This window comes from Nilaparvata lugens, chromosome 9 (assembly GCF_014356525.2).
Source record: "Nilaparvata lugens isolate BPH chromosome 9, ASM1435652v1, whole genome shotgun sequence".
Taxonomy (NCBI): domain Eukaryota; kingdom Metazoa; phylum Arthropoda; class Insecta; order Hemiptera; family Delphacidae; genus Nilaparvata; species Nilaparvata lugens.
This window is the reverse complement of record NC_052512.1, coordinates 35,504,285-35,525,445: the sequence shown is the minus strand read 5'-3', so window position 1 is coordinate 35,525,445 and position 21,161 is coordinate 35,504,285. Positions and strand designations below refer to the sequence as shown.

At 35.6% G+C, this 21,161-nt stretch overlaps 1 protein-coding gene across 1 annotated transcript in view; it reads right to left on the bottom strand.

Moving 5' to 3' along the window:
- Positions 1 to 21,161, bottom strand: part of LOC111048233 (endophilin-A) — a 211,616-nt gene that overhangs the window by 114,904 nt on the left and 75,551 nt on the right. Inside the window, exon 3 of the mRNA XM_039435807.1 lies at positions 1,711 to 1,779. Coding sequence (XP_039291741.1) covers positions 1,711 to 1,779 — 69 coding nt within the window. The remainder of the gene's footprint in view (positions 1 to 1,710; positions 1,780 to 21,161) is intronic.

Below are 21,161 nucleotides of genomic sequence, written 5' to 3'. Positions count from 1 at the left end.
AATACACAATAATATTTAATCAAGAGCTTATAATTAAACAAGAGGTAGGCATGTTATCCCTCAACTCTGTACATCTAAATTCTGAGTGAGGAAATTGATTTTCAAAAGATACCGAAGATTAAGCACCTATAGTGTGATTCACATTTGAAAATCAGATCTTGAAAATTGATTTTCAAAAGATACCGAAGATTAAGCACCTATAGTGTGATTCACATTTGAAAATCACATTAGAAATGATAGGACGGCATTGCTGCCACTTTCCAATTTTCACCACCAGTTGATAGCTGTGATTCAAGTTACCCCGGTATATCTGATCTGATTTTGAAAACTTGTTAATGATTTGGCAACACTGCGGAGTTGGAAGAGGATAGAGCTATCTGCTTTGTCTAATGACAGACAAGGATAGCAAACCAAACTTAAGGCTCGTGATAAGAAGGTTTATATTTCTTGTGTTGTGACAGTGGTTTCTGTTTTGAAAGCCCGTCCATGTTTATCACTTGTAACAATTTTAGAATTGAAAGATTTGAAAACCAAATAAAATTGAAATATTCTACTAAATTATAAATAATAATAAATTTTATTATCATTAATATACAAATGAGCAATCTAATCAATAAAATGTTAGGTGATTGAAGTGTCGTTGGTATGTTGCCTTCCTAGCCACGTTCGTGATAAGAAGGTTTATATTTATTGTGTTGTGACAGTGGTTTCTGTTTTGAACGCTTTCTGGGTTTTTGTGCAGTCTGCAAATAATTTCTAGGTAGTGGAGTTGTCTTGCGTCCATCACACCAAACTCATTATCACTGATAATTGGAAAATACTTTATTATTTGAGAAGTATTAAAACATATTGAGAGACATGCGATACTTATATAAATATTACATTGATTATCGATTTCAGGTTTTAGAATCAAAGAGCTCAGGGATAGAATAACCATAGTGAGATTCCCGTTCTAAAGTCATCATTTGATTAAGGAAGTTCGGTACACTTTTTTATTTGAATTGGATAATCTTTTTCAATATAATTGTTAAGATCATTATACGAGTGAGAAAAAGTGGCAGCTGAAATTTTCAAGTGATCTAATAAGCGAGTTGTGGGTTGTTGAAAGTGCTAACTGCGTTTTCTTTCCAGATCATAAACGGTTTCGAATCTTCCATTACAGTTTTTTTCAATACATTCAGCACATCATTGGCTTTGTTCTAATATGAGTTTTTTTTCGCGATTTATGCCAAAAGATTTTCACTGCTTTAATCAATAATTTATTCATCTAGCTTTCAAGTCTGAGCCAAGATTGATATATTTTTCAAAATTCAAATAAGCGTCACCCTGGTACAAACCTAATGAAATTGGTCCAGTAAACCTACTTGGTATTTCAATTTTGTTACCAGATTGATATATTTTCAAATTTCAAATAAGCGTCACTCTGGTATAAACCTAATGAAATTGGTCCAGTAAACCTACTTTTTGGACAAATTCGGGGCAGCAACAGTTGCTCTCTTTCACCAATCATTTCAATGATTTGTGTTTTGTGATCATTGATCATTGAATAAGTAAATAAATAAAACGTTTACAGTGACTGTCCCAAAGCCAGCGTCGCTTTCCGCTGCAGGGGCGAATCTATTAAGATAGACATTTCTGAAACAATAGAAATGGAGTTTAGGGAATTTATAGGAAGATAGAAATTAGTTTATGAAAAATAAATATACTCACTCTTTCCATGTCAACGAAATCGACATCCAGTTTGGTGCCTTCAGCGCCACCCATCTTCTCTGTCATATACTGAAAACAGAAGAAAAACACTCAGTTATTTTATAAATAGTATTGAACAATCATATTTTCCACCATTCCCGAAAGCCTTTCCGAAATGATAGTTGGTAGACCTATCATAGTTCTGCCATTGGTGAAGTGGTGGAGTGGACATTACAGTCCAAACATCGCCACATCAACAGATGAAAATCTGGTGTGGCGCACTCACACAGCTTTCCCTGCCGTAATGAAAATCTATCACCTGACGTTAGTGTTCACGCGCATCTCAAGTCTACTATTAAAAGATTCAAGGCAGCTGGTGATAGGGAAATAACCCTGGAGACACACGAGGTCTGCTATCTCTTCATAGTGAATGATTTAGTAGAATCAACAGTTTGCAAGTGAATAGTAACATTTTCTCGAATTTCGAGCTTATCTTCAATGTTAGGCGAAAATGTTACTGAACATTAATTGTAGAGATTCTCATGCTCAATCTTTTCCACTCAAAATTTTTTTTAAAAATTGTATCTGAAGCCTGATAATTGGGAATCTCAAATCAAACTTTGCTAGATTTTTCACATATATGGGTCCTGTGGCAGTTGATAGAGCTTATCAATGACTATTTTAGGTATTAATTTGATCAAAATCGTTGAAGCCGTTATCGAGAAAATCGCGAAAACCCTGTTTTTGACAACATTATCGCCATTTTATCCGCCATCTTGAATTGCATTAGATCGAAATTGTTCGTGTCGGATCCTTATATTGTAAGGACCTTAAGTTCCAAATTTCAAGTCATTCCGTTAATTTATTGGGAGATGAGATATCGTGTACACAGACGCACATACACTCATATACCAATACCCAAAAACCACATTTTTGCACTCAGGGGACCTTGAAACGTATAGAAATTTAGAAATTGGGGTACCTTAATTTTTTTCCGGAAAGAAATACTTTCCTTACCTATGGTAATAGGGTAAGGAAAGTAATAATGTAGTGAATCACATATCTTTTAGTAGGCCTACTGATTATCACAGTCATAATCTTACGGTTATTATCCTACAACTCTCTGTCTATCAGAGAACTCTCTATGAGAATAATTCATGCTATAATAAGGGAAAAAATTGGCTTATACACGTACGGGGTAGGAATGACGCGTCATCACGTCTGAACTGCTGGACTGATCAACTTGAAATTTTGCATATAGATTCCCAATCTATAGAGGATGGTTAAGGCCTATTTTCACTTCAAAAAAAGTGAAACGGCAAAAATTGCCACGTAAACAGATAAAAAAAGTCTATTGGTCGATAGATAAAAAAGGAAGTCTATTGGTCTATTATATTTATAGACCATTAAAATGTATATATCATTAGGTCGAAGTGGACATTACAGTCCAAACATCGCCATGTTAACAGATGAAAAGTCCATTGGTCTATTTATATTCTATTTCTATTCTATTGGGCGAGACAAGACACGCCCACAATCAATTCAATCAATCAGAAAAAAATAATATTAAGGGGATAATAAACGATGGGGAAGAGAAGTTTACAGCTGAAACTCTCTTCAAGTCAGCATAAACTACGAGTCTTTATTAAAGGTAATATCAGGGACCCCAAGATTGGGGTCTTGTCTATGACCAATGCAAGCTATCCAAGGTCACATTTACATAGTAGATTAATTGACAATCAACCTCGTCCGATTCAATCTCTTACTGGGTGAGAAATTAGATGGGAGCTGACTGAGGACTGACCCACTGATTGTTCTGTCAACATTTCTCTCCCTTCCACTGTTTCTCTCTCATCATCATTCTCTCTCACTTTGCTCACAAACTCTATCCGTTCATTAATATTCTGATTTGATCACGCATACGAAGGCATTTGAAAACGTTTCCGATATTAATAACATACTTCTTCATCATCTTCTTCTCCATCATCTTCTTCTTCCTCTTCGTCTTCTTCTCCATCATCTTCTTCTTCTTCATATTTTTTCTTCTTCTTCTTCTTCTTCTTCTTCTTCTTCTTCTTCTTCTTCTTCATCTTCTTCTTCTCCATAATCATCTTCTTCTTCTTCTTCTTCTTAATCTTCATCTTCTTCTTCTTCTTCTTCTTCTTCTCCATCATCATCATCTTCTTCTTCTTCTTCTTCTTCTTCTTCTTCTTCTTCTTCTTCTTCTTCTTCTTCTTCTTCTTCTTCTTCTCCTCCTCTTCTTCTTCTTCTTCTTCTTCTTCTTCTTCTTCTTCTTCTTCTTCTTCTTCTTCATGTTTCTCTTCTTCTTCTTCTTCTTCTCTTCTTCTTCTTCTTCTTCTTCTTCTTTCGTGTATGGGGGGCACACAGAGTAAAATACTATTCCAAAATTTAGCTGCAGAAACTGCTTTGTCATTTCCTAAAACAATAAGTTATCCTCCATCATACAAGGTGTTCATATTCTCACGAGCTCAGACCTGCATCCAACATGCTTGAGATGGCAAGATTTTGTGTATATTTTTGTTCATAATCTAATAGTTCTCTCACTCAAGATTTAGGCATTTTGGACGCGTAGGTTGATTGTGTAAGGGCCATATTCTAACACTACGTTTAACGCTAAACCACGTTTACTTGTAGATATGGTTGTATTTATCATAATGTGTTTCATACGGAGTTTAAACGAACAGCTGACATTTCTTCGTTTAAACCGAGTATCTACATACGAGCCTAAGCACTACCTCCGTAAACAAAGCCATAGCGTATTCTGGTGACGTCAGCACAGGTAGGGCTCCTACACCAATAAAAATTTGTTGATTTCAGCTGATCTATATCAGCTAGTGTTTTTATTTGTGACCTGTGCTAACGTCACACAAATGCACTACGGCTTTGTTTACGGAGGTAGTGGTCTAAGTCGATATCGGGTATAACGTCAGCTTACATCAAACGAAAAGATGTTAAATTTCAATAGTACACTGATTTTTCAGAACTAATTAACCAATAATGCAACCAAATAATATGTGTTCTAAAGCAGTGAAGTTGTTCCAAAGCTTGTATTATTTGAGACTAGCGGGTAACCAGAGCTCCGCAGGGGTCTAATTGAAAACTTGACAAACTGAAAACTTGACGCACTTGAATTTAGAAGAAGTTGAAATAGGCCTAAAACCATCCTCGTTAAATTAAGAATCTATATGCAAAATTAGAAGTTAATCAGTTGAGTAGTTCAGATGTGATGATGCGTCATTCGTGAATTTCCTACCCCGAACTTTTATAAGCCAATTCTTTTATTCATTATATTATAGACTAAAATGCGCCAACAGTGTTGTAATTGGACAAACTTTGGTCTGTGAGCATCCAACACCCCGCATCGGCTTACTCAAAAATACTACGAGTCAATGAGTAACTTTCAAAATATGACCTAATAGATTGTTCACAACAGTTGCCATCTTAGGCCGGCCATACACGTTGCAGTATACTGGAGAGGTATTACCTGGGCAGGTGACCTGTACAGGTATACCGTAGCGTGTGTGCGAGCCACTTCAGCCAAACCTGCGCAGGTGACCGGAGAAGAATCGAATTTCAATTATTTTTACCTGCACAGGTGTGCTCACCTGAGCGTCTGTGTGGGCCGGGATGGTATACCTCCACAGGTTTGAGACAGTTGTGGTGAATACTCTAACAAACCCACCAAAATCATCTTGTTCGCTCGCCATTTCTCTAACTAAAAATCCTTCACCCATCCGGTTTACCATAACGTGTGTGAGCTCTTGGCTGTACAGATGGACATACACAACTAGAGCCCAGCGGTCAAATGGGAGTGATACATGGCTCCGATACACACGTACACTATTTACGTCGTGACGTCATCACTGCTAGTCACATTATTTGTCTGTCATTCTCTCTCACTCTCTCTGGAAGTGATAACGGTAATTATATAAACTTTCCGACAACCATCTGCTTTATAACGACCATTCTTTTTTATTCAACTCCAAAAGTGTTCCATTGATTTATCTCAACTTGTGACGAATTTTGAAATCATGAATACATCGAATTTCCAGCTCTGACAGTATGTTGAAAAGGTTGATGACCGGGAAGCCCCCGGTTTGTCAAAATCACACCACCTCATCAACTTTTCGATGATTAGCACATATTGACTCTTTCAGGCTGGCACCATGAGAGAAAATGAACAGTGTTGATATGTTTGCTACGCTGAGTGACGGAGGTTCAAAGTTATTAGTTTTTGAAGTTTTCAAGTATTCAAAAAATATATCTTTATCTATCACCCACATTGTCTTTGTCATTAAAACAAAATTCAGAAATGAAAAGTCAAAACATTAGAATGAATGATTGAGACGATGTGTCTGCTAGAACCAATTTGACAGAGATTATTCATTCAAGATGATTGTACCTTAATGAATAATGATAGTTCGTACAATCATGGTTCTAGCACTATAGGAATTATAGGATAGAAATATGTATTTCATTAACTTGGCTAATATGTTGTCTTAATATAGTAGTGTTTTGCTTGAATCTTCCTTGCGATACTGTAGTGAATTTGAATCTCGCTCCTTCAGTCGGGGAACGTAATGTCGGCTGCTAGTGAGAGCGAAATGGCATCACTGGTGATGTCACGGACGTTCACTTTGTTACGTTCAATCTGTGAGTGCCCAAAGCCCAAACACATTCTGACAGCTTGGCGCAAGTTGCAGGATTCCCGTACAGGTATACCGGAGAGGAATACTTGCGCAGGTATACTTCTCCAATATACCGCAATGTGTATGGCCGGCCTTACGGTTAGGTCGGAGACTTTCAAACTGCCCTCGTAGATCCTCGATGAATAATCCAACTCAAGATGATACACCATAGAAGAATAATAGAGGAGTTTCTTTTTAATACTCTAAATTATTTTGAAAGAGTCTTCTGAAAAGGATGAAATTATGAAGAAAACATGTCAAGTAACTAGCCCGACTTCGGTTTTTGTCCGACATTCGATTTAAAGCGCTAAAGTCTGACTGCGACAAACAATAAAGCTAAGGTGATATAGAAACGATATTGTCAGTTCCACATACTTTATTTGGGCCAAACTTGAGTTTCAATGTACTGAGGATTCATCTTCAGCTTTTTTTTAGACTCTAGCCCATCCATATATGTAATTAGATATCTCAACGATGTTTGACAATAGATAAGCTATATTAATACTATGAACAGAGATATTGTGTAATTTCACTATATCCTATTATATTAGGCGAGCAGTTTCTGTATATAATTATTTATATATTGGTTATTTATATGGTTATTCATGTCCGAAGGATCTCGAAAACGGCTCTATTTTCAAGAAATTTGGAACATAGTAGGTTTATGATATAAAAATTCCATAGCACTAGGGAAAACTCACTGAACGACATTAAAAGGTAAATTCACCCTTGGAAGAAGAGCTAAGACTTTCGTCTTCTGTGGATGATAAAAAAAGTGAGCGAGTGATTCTGTGGAAAGTCGAAACATCGCATCCCCGAAATTCATAAGCTAACGTATAGCTAGCTGTAAAATATAAACACGATCATTTTTAAGAATTGTGTTCCGTTTTTTCAATAAATAAAAATAACGAGCGAAGCACAGTGCCCCGATATTTAAGGTGAAATAAAAACAATATTGTCAGTTCCACATAATTTATTTGAGTGAAACTAAGTAACAATGCACTAAGGTATCATCTCACCAAAAAAGACCACTGAAGATGAAGCTTTAGTGCAAGTTTGGCTCAAATAAATTATGTGGAACTGACAATATCGTCTCTATTCCACCTTAATATGGTGAATTTCCACAATATATCTATTCATAGTGTAAATATAGCTTACCTATAATCAAACATCAAAGAGATGTTTGATTACATTTATAGCTTGTCTAGACATAGTCATAGGTGACATTCTATTGTCTATTATGCAAAATTGCGGGTGACAAAGCGGTTTATTCTCGTTGTAACTCAATTTGCAGTACACCATGTATTTGCAAGTAGATTACAGATAGATTAAAGTGAACGCACAATACAGGATTCAACTAGAAATGAATGCGAAGCCTTTACAAAGAGGCAAATTTCTGAATGGAAATACTAAATCCGATGCAACATGACGAGAACAAACCGTTTGTTTGAAAGCAAACCCTTAATAAGTTGGAATTGGTTGGGTTAGGTTGGTTTGGAATCCAGTTACACGGGGACAAAGCAGGCGCGCCGCTGTTTGACCTACATTCACTACAAACGCATCCCCCTCCCCCTGCCACAACGACAAACAATATACCCAGCCGTCTCTGGAAATTGGGTCATCCCAATGAATGATGGGGAGGGAGGCCTATAGGATATATGTAAAGCATATGGGGTCTATCTGACGAGTCCAACCAGCCTCCTCAAATCGCAGTCCATCCTCCTCATACCTCTTTCTTCCTTCTCCTCCTAAGCTTCATCATCCTCCACTCCTCAAATTTCATCATATTCATCCTCCTCAATCTTCATCATCCTCTTCCTCCTAAAACTTCATCATCCTCTCCTTCCCTTCCTCGAAAATCATCATTCTCCTTCTCCTATACCTCTTCCTCAACCACATCTTCATCCATGTCCTTCCTCCTCCTCAAACCTCATTATTTTACTTATCCAAGCATCAGCTCCTCCTCCACAAATCTCAGCCACTCCCACTACTACTCGTCCTCCTCCTCCTCCTCCTCCTCTCCTCCACCCCAAGCTTCAGCCCCTTCTCCTCTCCTCTTCAAACCTGATAATCCTCCTCATTCTCAAAAAAAGCAACTTTTTCTCCTTCATTTCCTCCAGCAACTCTCTACCAGACTCTTCTTTTTCCAACAACCCCAGCCTTTTGACCATCCTTTACTTTTGCATCTCAATCCTTATGGGACGTGTTTCGGTGGAGGGGGGTTTGTTTCCTAACACTCTCCCCCAAAGAAAGAGGAGGATAGAACTTTGGCCCAGTTGCACAAACGCCGATTAAATTTTAATCGTAGTTAATTTCACGAGAACCGATCAGACAAGGCTGTTTTGAAAAGACTGGTTCTTGTGGAATTAATCACCATTAAAACTGGACCGGCTTTGGTGCAACCAGCACTCTGTAAGTTTAATAATTCTCAAGTAAGTTTAATAATTCTCAAAATTGGCTAAGCTTAGTATATATCACTATCTTAATTCAACTCTTACGTGAAAATTTACTTTTTAATTCATTTATCCACGTTCACACAAAATAGAACGCAGTTATCATTATTAAACAGACTTCTGAGACCACATTATGAGAATATATTTGTTATTGCTGTGTGGGGGTGAGTAATTTCACCCTTGGCAAAACTGGCTGTCGAACTTGGAGACCAATTTGCATTGCCGTTGGATCAAACACTAATTAAGCGTTAAAGTAGAACTAAATACGCTGATAGCAGAAATTACCAGTTTTTCACAAAAATTGTTGGAAATCTGGCATATGTCTCGAAATAAACCCGCTGAAATACAGAGTTACAAAACTGATGGAGGTGGTTATTGAAAACTAGTTCAGACTCAGATATATTAAAATGTTTGCATGTTTCTGAAAATTTCCTAAATCTTGACAAAAGTGAGAGGCTTTTTCAATATTACTCCTCGAAACATCAGCTCCTCCTCCTCCTCCGCCTCATCCTCCCCAAGCTTTAGCCCTTTCTCCTCTTCAAACCTTATAATCCTTTTTGTGTAGTTGAGAAGTTGATATTGTGGTAATTATTCATATTGAATGAAATTCATTCATTGTATCAATATGGAAGTATTTTTTGACAATTTCTTAGTCTTTTTCATTCAATCCTTATAATCCTCCTCATTGTCAAAAAACCAAACTCTTTTCTATTTCGGGAATTCAAAACTAGCTGTGGGGCACCATGGGTCAAGGAAGAATGAATACCCCTATTGATCCTATAATATTTAGGATCAGATATTGCAGCAAAATTAGACTTGATTTTGATGTATGTAGCATGATAAAGGATAGAAGAGAAAATAAACTCTACATGGCCAACAACCTAGGAGCCCACACGTTTTGAACATGAACTCAATAATTGAGATGTTGATATATTGATTTTAATTACACCTAGTATTTTCATTTGATCTATAAATTTCAATTTATAAATGCATCAAATGAGTTAACAAATTATTTTTAACTTTCACTATGGACAAAGGATTTGAAAGTTATGAGCATCATCAAGAGCAGGAAACTTGCAAATTTCGGCCATATCATGCGGGATGGAGAAAAATACGGTCTGCTGAAATTCGTTCTCCAAGGAAAGATCGATGGCAGAAGAGGACCAGGAAGAAGGAGAATATCATGGCTGAAAAAACTGCGTACCTGGTTCTCCAAAACTACAACAGAACTTTTCAGGATGGCTGTAAATAAGATATCCATAGTCAGGCTGATCGCCAATATTCGGAACGAATAGGCACTAGCAGAAAAAGAAGATAGACGGATAATGTTTGAAAAATAACCTAACAATAATTTATCTATATATTTTTACTTATTATCCTATTATATTAAGCGAGCAATTTCTGTATTTATATATTTATGTGGTTATCTGGTTATGTGGTTGTATGGGTATATATTTATGTTCGACGGATCTCGAAAACAGCTCTAACGATTTTCACGGAATTTGGAACAAAGTAGCTTTATGATATAAAAATTCGATTGCATTAGGTCTCATCCCTGGGAAAACTCGCTGAACGACATTGAAAGGATAATTCATCCTTGGCTGAAACAGCTGAGAATTTCGTCGTCTGTGGATAGTAAAAAGTGAGCGAGTGATTTTGTGGAAAATCAAAATAAGGCATTCCCGAAATTCATAAAATGACATATAGCCAGCTTTGAAATATAAACACTTTTATCATTTTAGAGAATTGTGTTCTGTTTATCAATAAATAAAAATAACGAGCGAAGCCCGGTGCCCCGATATTGGCTTTTATCGGCAGAGAGATCCTTTCGGATGTTCTGCCTTGCCGTATTACCCAATGTCATTTACTATCAACACTCAAGTCTATAGGTTATGTATTCGGTTCTTCATGTTTTCTCACTAAAAGTTGTGATGAATCTTTCAAATAGATCTCATGAAAAGAGAGAAAAATTGTGATTACCTTTTAAAATGACGGAATTTGCTAAAGGAATAGTTAGCGACCGAGCGATAAAGCTTACTTATCAATAACTGTTATTAGATAAGAGTACCGTTCTGTACTGAATATTTTCTAGGAAAATTATTCAATAAAATTATAATTATTTTGCGAATAAAGCACAAATTATTTATGAATCGCTCACTGATTTTGAGGTTACACTTTGTTTACTATCGATCAGATGTTTTTAAAACAGTTCGAACGCAGCTGACTGATTCAAAGCATTGTCAAATGTCATGCCGGTTTTCATGCAAGGTAAAATATCATTCCTAAAAATTATAAAACTATCAATAAAGGATCAAGAATTTCAAAATAAAAAATAAAATGTATGTATTATTGTTGAAATTATTTATTATTTAAGAAATTATATTATATGTCAGGTCTTATTGTAACTAAATAGGTCATAGCATGAAATTATATTATTGATAAAATGGCAGAAATTATTTATAACAATCTCAAACCTAATAAAAATTGTACAAGAGTATTAATTCATTAACGACTTAATTCAACTGAACCACATGGTAATTAAATCTCTTTGGTAGGTCTAAGCCAATCACAGTGCATAGAAATAGCACCAAAAAGGTGATCGTTTGAAAGCAACACATGTTAATCTATTATCAGACACCAACCCTGCCTTATCAGTTACACTAGCACGTGTACATTGTATGAGAGGAACTATGTCTAGAAGATTAAGCAGTTTTAAGAATTACATAAATTAAATTATTATTGTAATTAAAGGAATTGTATTCTACTACTTGCCACTGACGTCATGTTTACGTCACAAGCGTTCTACCAATGGCAAATTTTTATGCAAATTATTACATTGAGATTCTGAGAAGCAAGGTCTAGCCTAAAAGCTTAGAGAAAAGAGCAGCACTTCCCTTTTGAAATCCTCACCGTGCAGATCTCTTTTTATAGTTACCAAAGACCTATTTGTGAAAATTTATTGTTCGATTTTAAATGTTCTATTTGTGAGCCGATATTTTAGGCCAATTTATTTGTTATTCGTAAATTTCTGTTTTCATCAATCGATAAATTTAAAAGCTTAAAGTAAATTATCCCTTAATTAATTCGGTGAAGGAGATATTTTAAACTAAAATTCCCCACGTGCTGAAACCGAAGCCTGGATTGCCGCCGATCAAACGATTTTTGATCTAAAGAAGAAAACCACGACCGCCAAGGAAATTCACGTGAGTTATAAGTTTTAAAAGGGGCCCCAATCTACGCTTCAAAAAATATTTCAGTGCAGAAACATAAATTTTTTCTTCGTTAAATTATTGGCCACGCCGACAAGCGCTTTAGCATTTAAGAATCTAGAATTTACTCATATTTAATTTATAAGAATTTGTAGTTGATTAACTATCCTCCGCTGCCTGAACCACGACCCCGAGCAATTTTAAAATATTTTATAATTCATTTTTTCACTATTTTTTCAAAACTGTTCAATTTTATCAATTGTAAAATTCTGTTGAATCACGCATGGTATCATGCAAGCACAAGAACATTTTTAACTCCTTCTGTTAATGCTAAATTATTATCAACCTGTAAATCAAATTCTGAATCTGCACTGTATGATTGCATATTTTATTGTAATATATTTCAGTTTTGTTAATTCGCTTTCTGAGTTCGATTATTTCTTAAGCCTGTCAATTATTGTGTCTGATACGTTCTATATTATCAAGAACCGATCGAATACGATCGTTGGAATAATTGAATTAAGCTGGATATTGGAACAGGTCTAAGTGGATGTAGCGAGTGGGGTCAGATCAAGATATTTATTCTTTGTCCTTACCTGCTCATATATCAGCTTTTATCTGTTACCTACCTCGACCTAGGAGCGAATGCATCAATTGTACAGCAGAGGCAGCCATAGATCATATAAATTCCTACAATAGAGCTTAAAACCCGACAAGACTCTGTTCTCGAAATATATTCTGAACGATATTTGGTTCAAATACCATATTTTTTACACTACTTAATGAACAACACCAATGGCTGAAGTAGATCTCACTATGATAACTGAAAGCAAGCAGCTCGTATTAGAGCCAATAACGACGGTATCCCTATTCACCATTATGAAAATATGCTTCTATATGAATATTAGTCTATTCAAGGAATAGTCCAGTCACTATATACATTGGTGCATGCAATTTATATTGTAGTTCTGATTTTTTTGGGTACATAAGAGAAGTCCAGAACAAATTTCTTCATGCAAAATTTCCTTGTGCTACATACAGAATGGCCCAAAAACGTCGTATTTTCGGCTCATTTTCCAGTTTTCAGCTACAAAAGTTTTCAGCTTTTCAAAATTTGCTCTCGCCTTTTTTTTAGATCATAAAATTCTGAATAAAATGAAATCAATCTGAACTTTCTATCTCCAATGAGTACTGAGTTATGATTTTTCAAAAATGAGTGAAATTTTGAAGAAAATATCACTTTTGATGAATTTTAGTTTTTCATCAACAATATCTTCCGATTGTTACCATTTAGATGTATAATTCAAAATAACTCTGAGCGTATTTTTGTGCTCTTTAATCTGAGATCAGGTAGAGCGCTCTATCTCATATAGATTTCCAGGTACACCTGACAACAATGCTCCTTGTATTGTGAAAAACACCTAATTTTCAGCATCAACCATCATCACCAACTACATTGTCCTCACATTGATATTTCGCAAAAAGACATGAGATTATTTTCTATGAGAATCACCCGTTGGACGCACTTCATTTCAGTATTTCCTAGAGGAGAGCCGCGCTTAAGGACACCTCAAGGATCAAAATTTCAAACACTTATAACTTTTGACACAATGCTCAGATTTTATCGTACTACATTTCATTCTTCTCGGCTCGTTAAGGCGGTCCAAAATCATGCATCATAAGTCTAATTTGGTCGAAAAATGGAAAATTTATTGTATTTAGGCCCATATCCCAATACACAAAAAATGAAAGCATAAATTGAAGCTTGCATAATTTCCTACAATATTCATTACCCAACAATTTTTATATCTCCTATAGTTTTCGAGATATCCGCTCTTGAAGGTATGACATTTTTGAAAAAAAACACGTTTGCCACCACTTTTTTTCTATTTTGGTTGCAAACGTGTTTTTTTTTTTAAAATGTCACACTTTCATGAGCGGATATCTCGAAAAATAGAAGAGATATAAAAAAGTTGTGTAATGAATATTGTGGGAAATTATGTAAGCTTCAATTTGTCTTCCTAACTTTTCCCTCTATACCCTTTTTTGAGCATTCATTGCCTGGACTATAATGTCTGTATTGTGTGAATTCATAACAACTGTAAATTTTGTCTTAAAAAATTCGGAGAGATTTGAAAGAAATCAAGTTTGCCATGATTATGGCACAGGAGGGAAGAGTTCAACTGTATATCAGTACCCGACTCACAGACAGACACTTTTGGAAAAATCTGGTGTGGCGCACTCATACAACTTTTCTTGCCGTTATGAAAATTGATCACCTGACGCTAGTGTTCACGAGCATCTCAAGTTTACTATTCAAAGATCTGAGCTAGTTGGTGACAGGACAATAACGCTGGTGACACATGAGGTCTGCTATCTCTTCATAGTGGATGATTCAATAGAATCAACAGTTGCCAACAGTTTGCAATTGAATAATCACATTTTCTCGAATTTCGAGCTTATTTTCAATTTTAGGTGAAAATGATACTGAACATTAATTGTACAGATTTTCATGCTCAATCATTTCCACTTGAATTTTTTTGTTTAAATTTTATCTGGAGCCTGATAATTGGGAATCTTAAATCAAACTTTGCATACTTGGTGCGGAGCTCCTGAAATTTTCACAGATATGGGACTTGTGGCAGTTGATAGAGCTTATCAATTACTATTTTAGTTATAAATTTGATCAAAATCGTTGGAGCCGTTTTCGAGAAAATCGCGAAAAACCTTGTTTTTGACAACATTTTAGCCGCCATGTTGAATTGCATTTGATCGAAATTGTTCGTGTCGGATCCTTATATTGTAAGGACCTTAAGTTCCAAATTTCAAGTCATTCCGTTAATTGGGAGATGAGATATCGTGTACACAGACGCACATACACTCATACACACACACATACATACAGACCAATACCCAAAAACCACTTTTTTGGACTCAGGGGACCTTGAAACGTATAGAAATTCACAAATTGGGGTACCTTAATTTTTTCGGAAAGCAATACTTTCCTTACCTATGGTAATAGGGCAAGGAAAGTAAAAGGACCATATTATTCGGGACTCAAGCTCTTCAATTATCTGCCTGAAAGAATAAGGTTACGTGGTAGTCATAGGCTATTCTTGTCTTCAATTAAAAATGCACTTGTAAAAGCGTGTCCCTATACTAGGAAGGAATGTCGCAGTGCCTTTACACTTTGAGTGATACAAATGCCTACACTTAGCATAGAAAAATGTTCATCCTACACTATTAAACAAGCAACTTCTGTTTATATGTTTAGATGTTTGGATGCTTAGATATTTAGATGTTTATATGTTTGTTTTGTATTTCACCGGATCTCGAAAACTGTTCGAAAAATTCAGAACATACTAGGTTTATAATATAAAGATTCGATTGCACTAGGTCTCATCCCTGGAAAAACTCGCTGAAGGACATTAAAAGGATAATTATCATTCATCCTTGGAAAAACATATGATAATAATTATCTCGTCGTCTGTTGGTGATAGAAGTGTGTGAGCGAGTTCATGTGTGTGGGACTGTGTCAAAATTATGACTCAGCTGTTGAACCTTTGTAATTATTCAATCAGGTAATTAGTGCCGGTTGTAAGAAAGCCGGTTAAGTTTTAATCCTGATTAATTCCAGTAGAACCAATCAGATAAGCTATCTTTTAGAAATGGTCTTTTCTGATTTGGTTCACGTGAAATTAATCACGTTTAAAATTTAACATACTTTTGTGAGAGAAATGTTGCATTCCTCTGGGAATTAATCTCATTCCACTGTGATTAGATAGAATCATTCTGTATGAACTATAAATATATTATAATTTCTTCTTTCGTGATAAATGTTATATGCTTTTGTACTCCAGAGCGGAGCTCGGTGCCCCGATATTGTATATAAATATGGCTGTTATGTGTGAATTCATAACCTATTAAACTTCGGACAACGTTGACTTTTAATTTAAACTTCGTAGTCGTATTCTACAAGGATTAGGCAATTTGCCTGTTCCGACTTCAAACTCCCCAGCACATCTTTTACGGGGTCTGCCCACACTTCTCCTTCCAACCGGGTTATACAACATGACTGCCCTGGGAATCCTGTCGCTCTCCATCCTTCCAACATAATATTTACGGTTTTGCCGATTTTCTTTCAATCTTCTGCCATATGGAGATTATGTTGTGCTCGCTACTTATATCGAAATTATGAAGCCTATCTTCTTATTTAAATTTTTGGAGGGAAATGGTAAAGGTTCAGCCTAGTTTTTCCTCCATGGTCTATATTATTTTATGATGATAGTGTTTTGTACATTAAATGAGATGAATAAATAAATTTACATGGTGATGACATGTATATTTATTTACATGTATATAACTAGTAGTTCTGTGAACAGTAGACCTCGCGCTCAGTAAGTTACATTGACCTGTTGTTATGTTTTCTCAAAAATTAATAAATAATTTATGAATTTAATATGTCTAGAAAAAATCCTAAATAAATATAGAGCTTTTTGTCCTATTGTACCGTGAAGTGTCGTCCCGGAATGTGAGTGTGAGCGCTGTTATCAGGTCTGGCTGCAACTGTCTACAACGTTGATGGAATGATACATTTTCTAGATGTTTGATGTTTTTGAACGGGTAGTATTATAGTCAACTGTCTACTAACGTTGATGGAAAGATACATTTTCAAAATGTTCCATGTTTTTGAACGGGTACTAGACAGCTAGTCCACTAGACAGCTGATTTATGATTAATAATTAATCTAAAGTCTGATTTTTACGGTAATATAGACGTTCAAAGGAGACTCATTTTCCTTTTGTATTATCCTTAAAATGCAAAATTTCAAACAATCGTATGTCTATAGAAAATCTATTACTGCATTTCGCCGTAAATGTGCAACAAACATTTAAGCATTAAGTGAAATGCCAAACCGTCGACTTGAATCTTAGACCTCACTTCGATCGGTCAATAATAACAAGAAACACTTGGATTAGCAGAGATTTCAACTCATTTTCTTGGTTATGGAAATATTCGCCCATGTTTTTTTCTGATTCAATTAAGTGCAGGCCACACGTTTCGCTGGAGATTAAAACCCTCAGACTGCTTAGTTGGCTCTTGTATAAGATTCATATGATCAAGATTCTTCCAATCTTCCATCTAAAGGTCTTCCACATTGAGTTCAGCATGACTCTAAATTTTACCCACTATTTAGTTTGGAAGTTGTTGATGATTCACACTATTAGCTCGATTCTATTTTTCATTTGAATAACTACAGTCATGGCCTTGATACAGACCGCGTCCCGCAGCTTTGCCTCCGTGACATTGAAACGGCATATTGGCAAGGCATGGTTCGCAGGCTAATATTTACGGCTTGCCGTTTGCCGGTTTGACATCAAACATCAGGCTTCAGAAACCCTAGATCCCTAAATGGGGGAAGCTCCCTACCCACAGAGATTCTTCATGAATGAGAGTTGCAACGTATTACCAACAATCGAAAGAGCATGTTGAACAAATGTCAGCTGATAGGTTGTGTTGTGCTGAAACTCCAAAAACCTCCTTCTCGGATGAAACAAGTTGCTTCTGAGAAGATACAAAAGAGCATCTGTTGCTTATTGAATGAATAGAAAAATGCTTGAAGAATCGCTTCATAAAATCGTCCCGTTTCACTAGATAACTCTGAATATTTGAGATGCAATTAATTGAACGAAGTGAGGTCTAAGATTCAAGTCGACGGTTTGGCATTTCTCTTAATGTTTAAATGTTTATATATTTATATGTTGCGCATTTACGGCGAAACGCGGTAATAGATTTTCATGAAATTTGACAGGTATGTTCCTTTTTAAATTGCGCGTCGACGTATATTCAAGGTTTTTGGAAATTTTGCATCTCAAGGATAATATAAAAGGAAAAAGGAGCCTCCTTCATACGCCAATATTGGAGTAAAAATCAGACTATCATACATCAGACTAATCATAAATCAGCTGACAAGTGATTACACAGATGTGTGGAGAAGCCAGTCTATTACTGTATTATTATAATAAGGTCTATAGTTTCAATCAAAGACATTAAAGAGGTTATTAACAAAATGGTTATAACTTAATCCTTATAGATTCTATTAGATTGAACGGAAGTTGACAAACACATATGTTCATCATGTGTATGATAAGTTATGTTCAATCTAATATAATCTAAAAGGATTGAGTTAACATTTTTTTAATAAATTTGGTCTAATCGCAGCTTTAAGGTCTTTGGTTTCAATTTTTTGTTTTGCAGTCATGGTATTATTATGCGTGCCCATCAGTATCAATATTCTCACATTCGAAAAAAATAATTTAATAGGTGAATAAAAATAAACAAATGAACTAAAAATAATGCTGGAGAAATTAAAATATTTTTGATTCTAAAAAACTAATTTTCATCAGATAGAAAGATCATCACGGAACTAGATGAATTATATATCATATGGAATACAAATTCAAACGTGAACTGAGTTTGTTAACTTTAAAAACAGTTGACATCTGGTACTTGTGGATGAGAATACTGCGTGAGGTCTACTGTTCACAGAACTTCAAGTAATTATTATTCACAAGAATCAACAATCAATATTATACAGTATCTTCGTATGCAACACGTTGTTTTCAAGAAGATACAAAAGTGCATTTGTTGCTTATGGAAAGATACATTTTCAAAAAATGTTGGATGATTTTGAACGGGTAGTATTGTATTCTAGTGGCCCTCCGCCGATAGGCAAAGCTACAGGAATGTACTTTATTGTTTCCTAGAATTTGTAGAGTGAAATACTTCGTCAAATATCTTGTGGCATAATGTTCCTCAGGTCTGGGAGCCACATTAAACCGCTCCACTAACTATTCTTATGACATTGTTCAATTCTCTATCAACAAAATGCACGTGAGCGATATTCAGCCAGGTGGATGCACAGTATTCTACTGTCGAAGCCCTTCAGCAGGGGCTGAAGTCGTTGCATCAGCTCCCCATTATGTGCCTGCAAGCTTATGGATTATATTAATCCTTTACAGCAATGCATTCTAGGTGCATCCTGTAGTTTAGAGAGCGATCCAGTGCTTCTCCAACATATATGCCAGTGTGATTCTGTTTATAGATATGTGACCTGCAGTATACAGGTAGACAGACGGTCCATTTACTCGCACACAAGGAGACTGCGCTTGTGTGTGTGAGTAGTAGGAGGGTCGGCCTAATCCTTCAGAGCTCATACCTGTTTGGACAGAGAATAATTCTCTTAACAATAGATAGAAATAGAACATTAAGCTGATGGCCTGCTTGTAAATAATGGAAGAAACTAATCTCATTTGGTTTCAACTGCCATTTCTCTAAGTAGTCTGCCAAAATTTGTAAATATCCTCCTAGCTTTTCTTCACTAACCTAAAAACTCTTATGTTGATTGACCGAGCGAAGTGAGGTCTAAGATTCAAGTCGACGGTTTGGCATTTCTCTTAATGTTCAAATATTTAAATATTTGAATGTTTAAATGTTTATATGTTGCGCATTTACGGCGAAACGCGGTAACATAATTACATGAAATTTGACAGGTATGTTCCTTTTTAAATTGCGCGTCGACGTAAATACAAGGTTATTGGAAATTTTGCATTTCAAGGATAATATAAAAGAAAAAAGAGCCTCCTTCATACGCCAATATTAGAGTGAAAATCAGACTATAGAATTATTCATCATAAATCAGTTGTCGAAAGATTATAAATTGCATGCCATGACGCAAGCAATTCAATATCTCAATGTAACTTGGTAAAAAAGCTGTGTAAACTATTAATTGCACGCCTCATTGAATGAAATTTTTATGCACTATTAAATGAACTATTGATTTCGTGCAATAACGCATGCAATTAATAACTAAAATACAATAGTATTGTCTCTGGAACTTTCTCTGCTTTGAACTCTGGCTGTCCTGTTGCCAGTATGTGTTGAAAGGAGGTTAGATTTTGATTTTAGCATTTTTGATACACCAACCCCAACAGCCATTAGCCGTTTTCACACCGATATCTCGCCGACACGACATACAGACAGGATTTACTCTGATGGACAGTATAAGAGGAGGCTGCGGTTTATAACTGCGCGAGGTCTACTGTTTACAGAACTACTAGTCCTTCAGAGCTCATACCTATTTGGACAGAGTATAATTCTCTTAACAATAGATAGAAATAGAACATTAAGCTGATGGCTTGGTTGTAAATAATGGAAGAAACTAATCTCATTTGGTTTCAACTGCCATTTCTCTAAGTAGTCTGCCAAAATTTGTGAATCTCTTAGCTTTTCTTCAAAACCTAATAACTCTTATGTTGATAAGTATGGGCCGGTTTCCGAGCTCGGTATTTAACTAAGTCCTAGACTTAAAACAGCTGGAGTTGAAAAATTGGTTTTCCAAAACGGGGCGTAGTCGCAGTCATTGTCATAGTCATGTTTGAATTAAATTTCGAAAAACTAGAAAATTGAACAAAAAATAAAGTTAAGAGAAAATAGTGTAAAGTTTCAGCTATTTTGAATTATTTAGGAATGTCTAATTTCGTCAAGGAAAAATGTTTCCAATTATAGAAATGAGAAAATAAAAACTACGACTACTTTACTGAAGGAAGCTGCGACTACGCCCCGTTTTGGAAAACCAATTTTCTGACTCCAGCTGTTTAAAGTCTAGGACTTAGTTAAATACCGAGCTCGGAAACCGGCCCTAAGTGTTAAGTCATCAGCATACATAAAGCTTGTATATTTGATAGATGCGTTGATACCTTTCTAGAACAGGGAAGCGTACATTGTGCAGATTAACTGGACAGTTAAGATTCAAATCAAATTTCATTTATTCAGTGAGTTGCATAAAAAAGAAATGATCGCAAATTTGAATCGCCACAATATATATATATATTATATATATATATATATATATAATATATATATATATATATATATATACAGGGTGATTCACGAGGATATGCGGTAACTTTGAGAGCTCATTCTATATGTAAAAATAATGAAAAAAACTTATATAAACATAGGTCCGGAAATGTTTCGTTAGCAAGTTATACAGGGTTAAAGATTTCGCCTGGATTTCAGTTCCGCTGAGTAAATGAAGA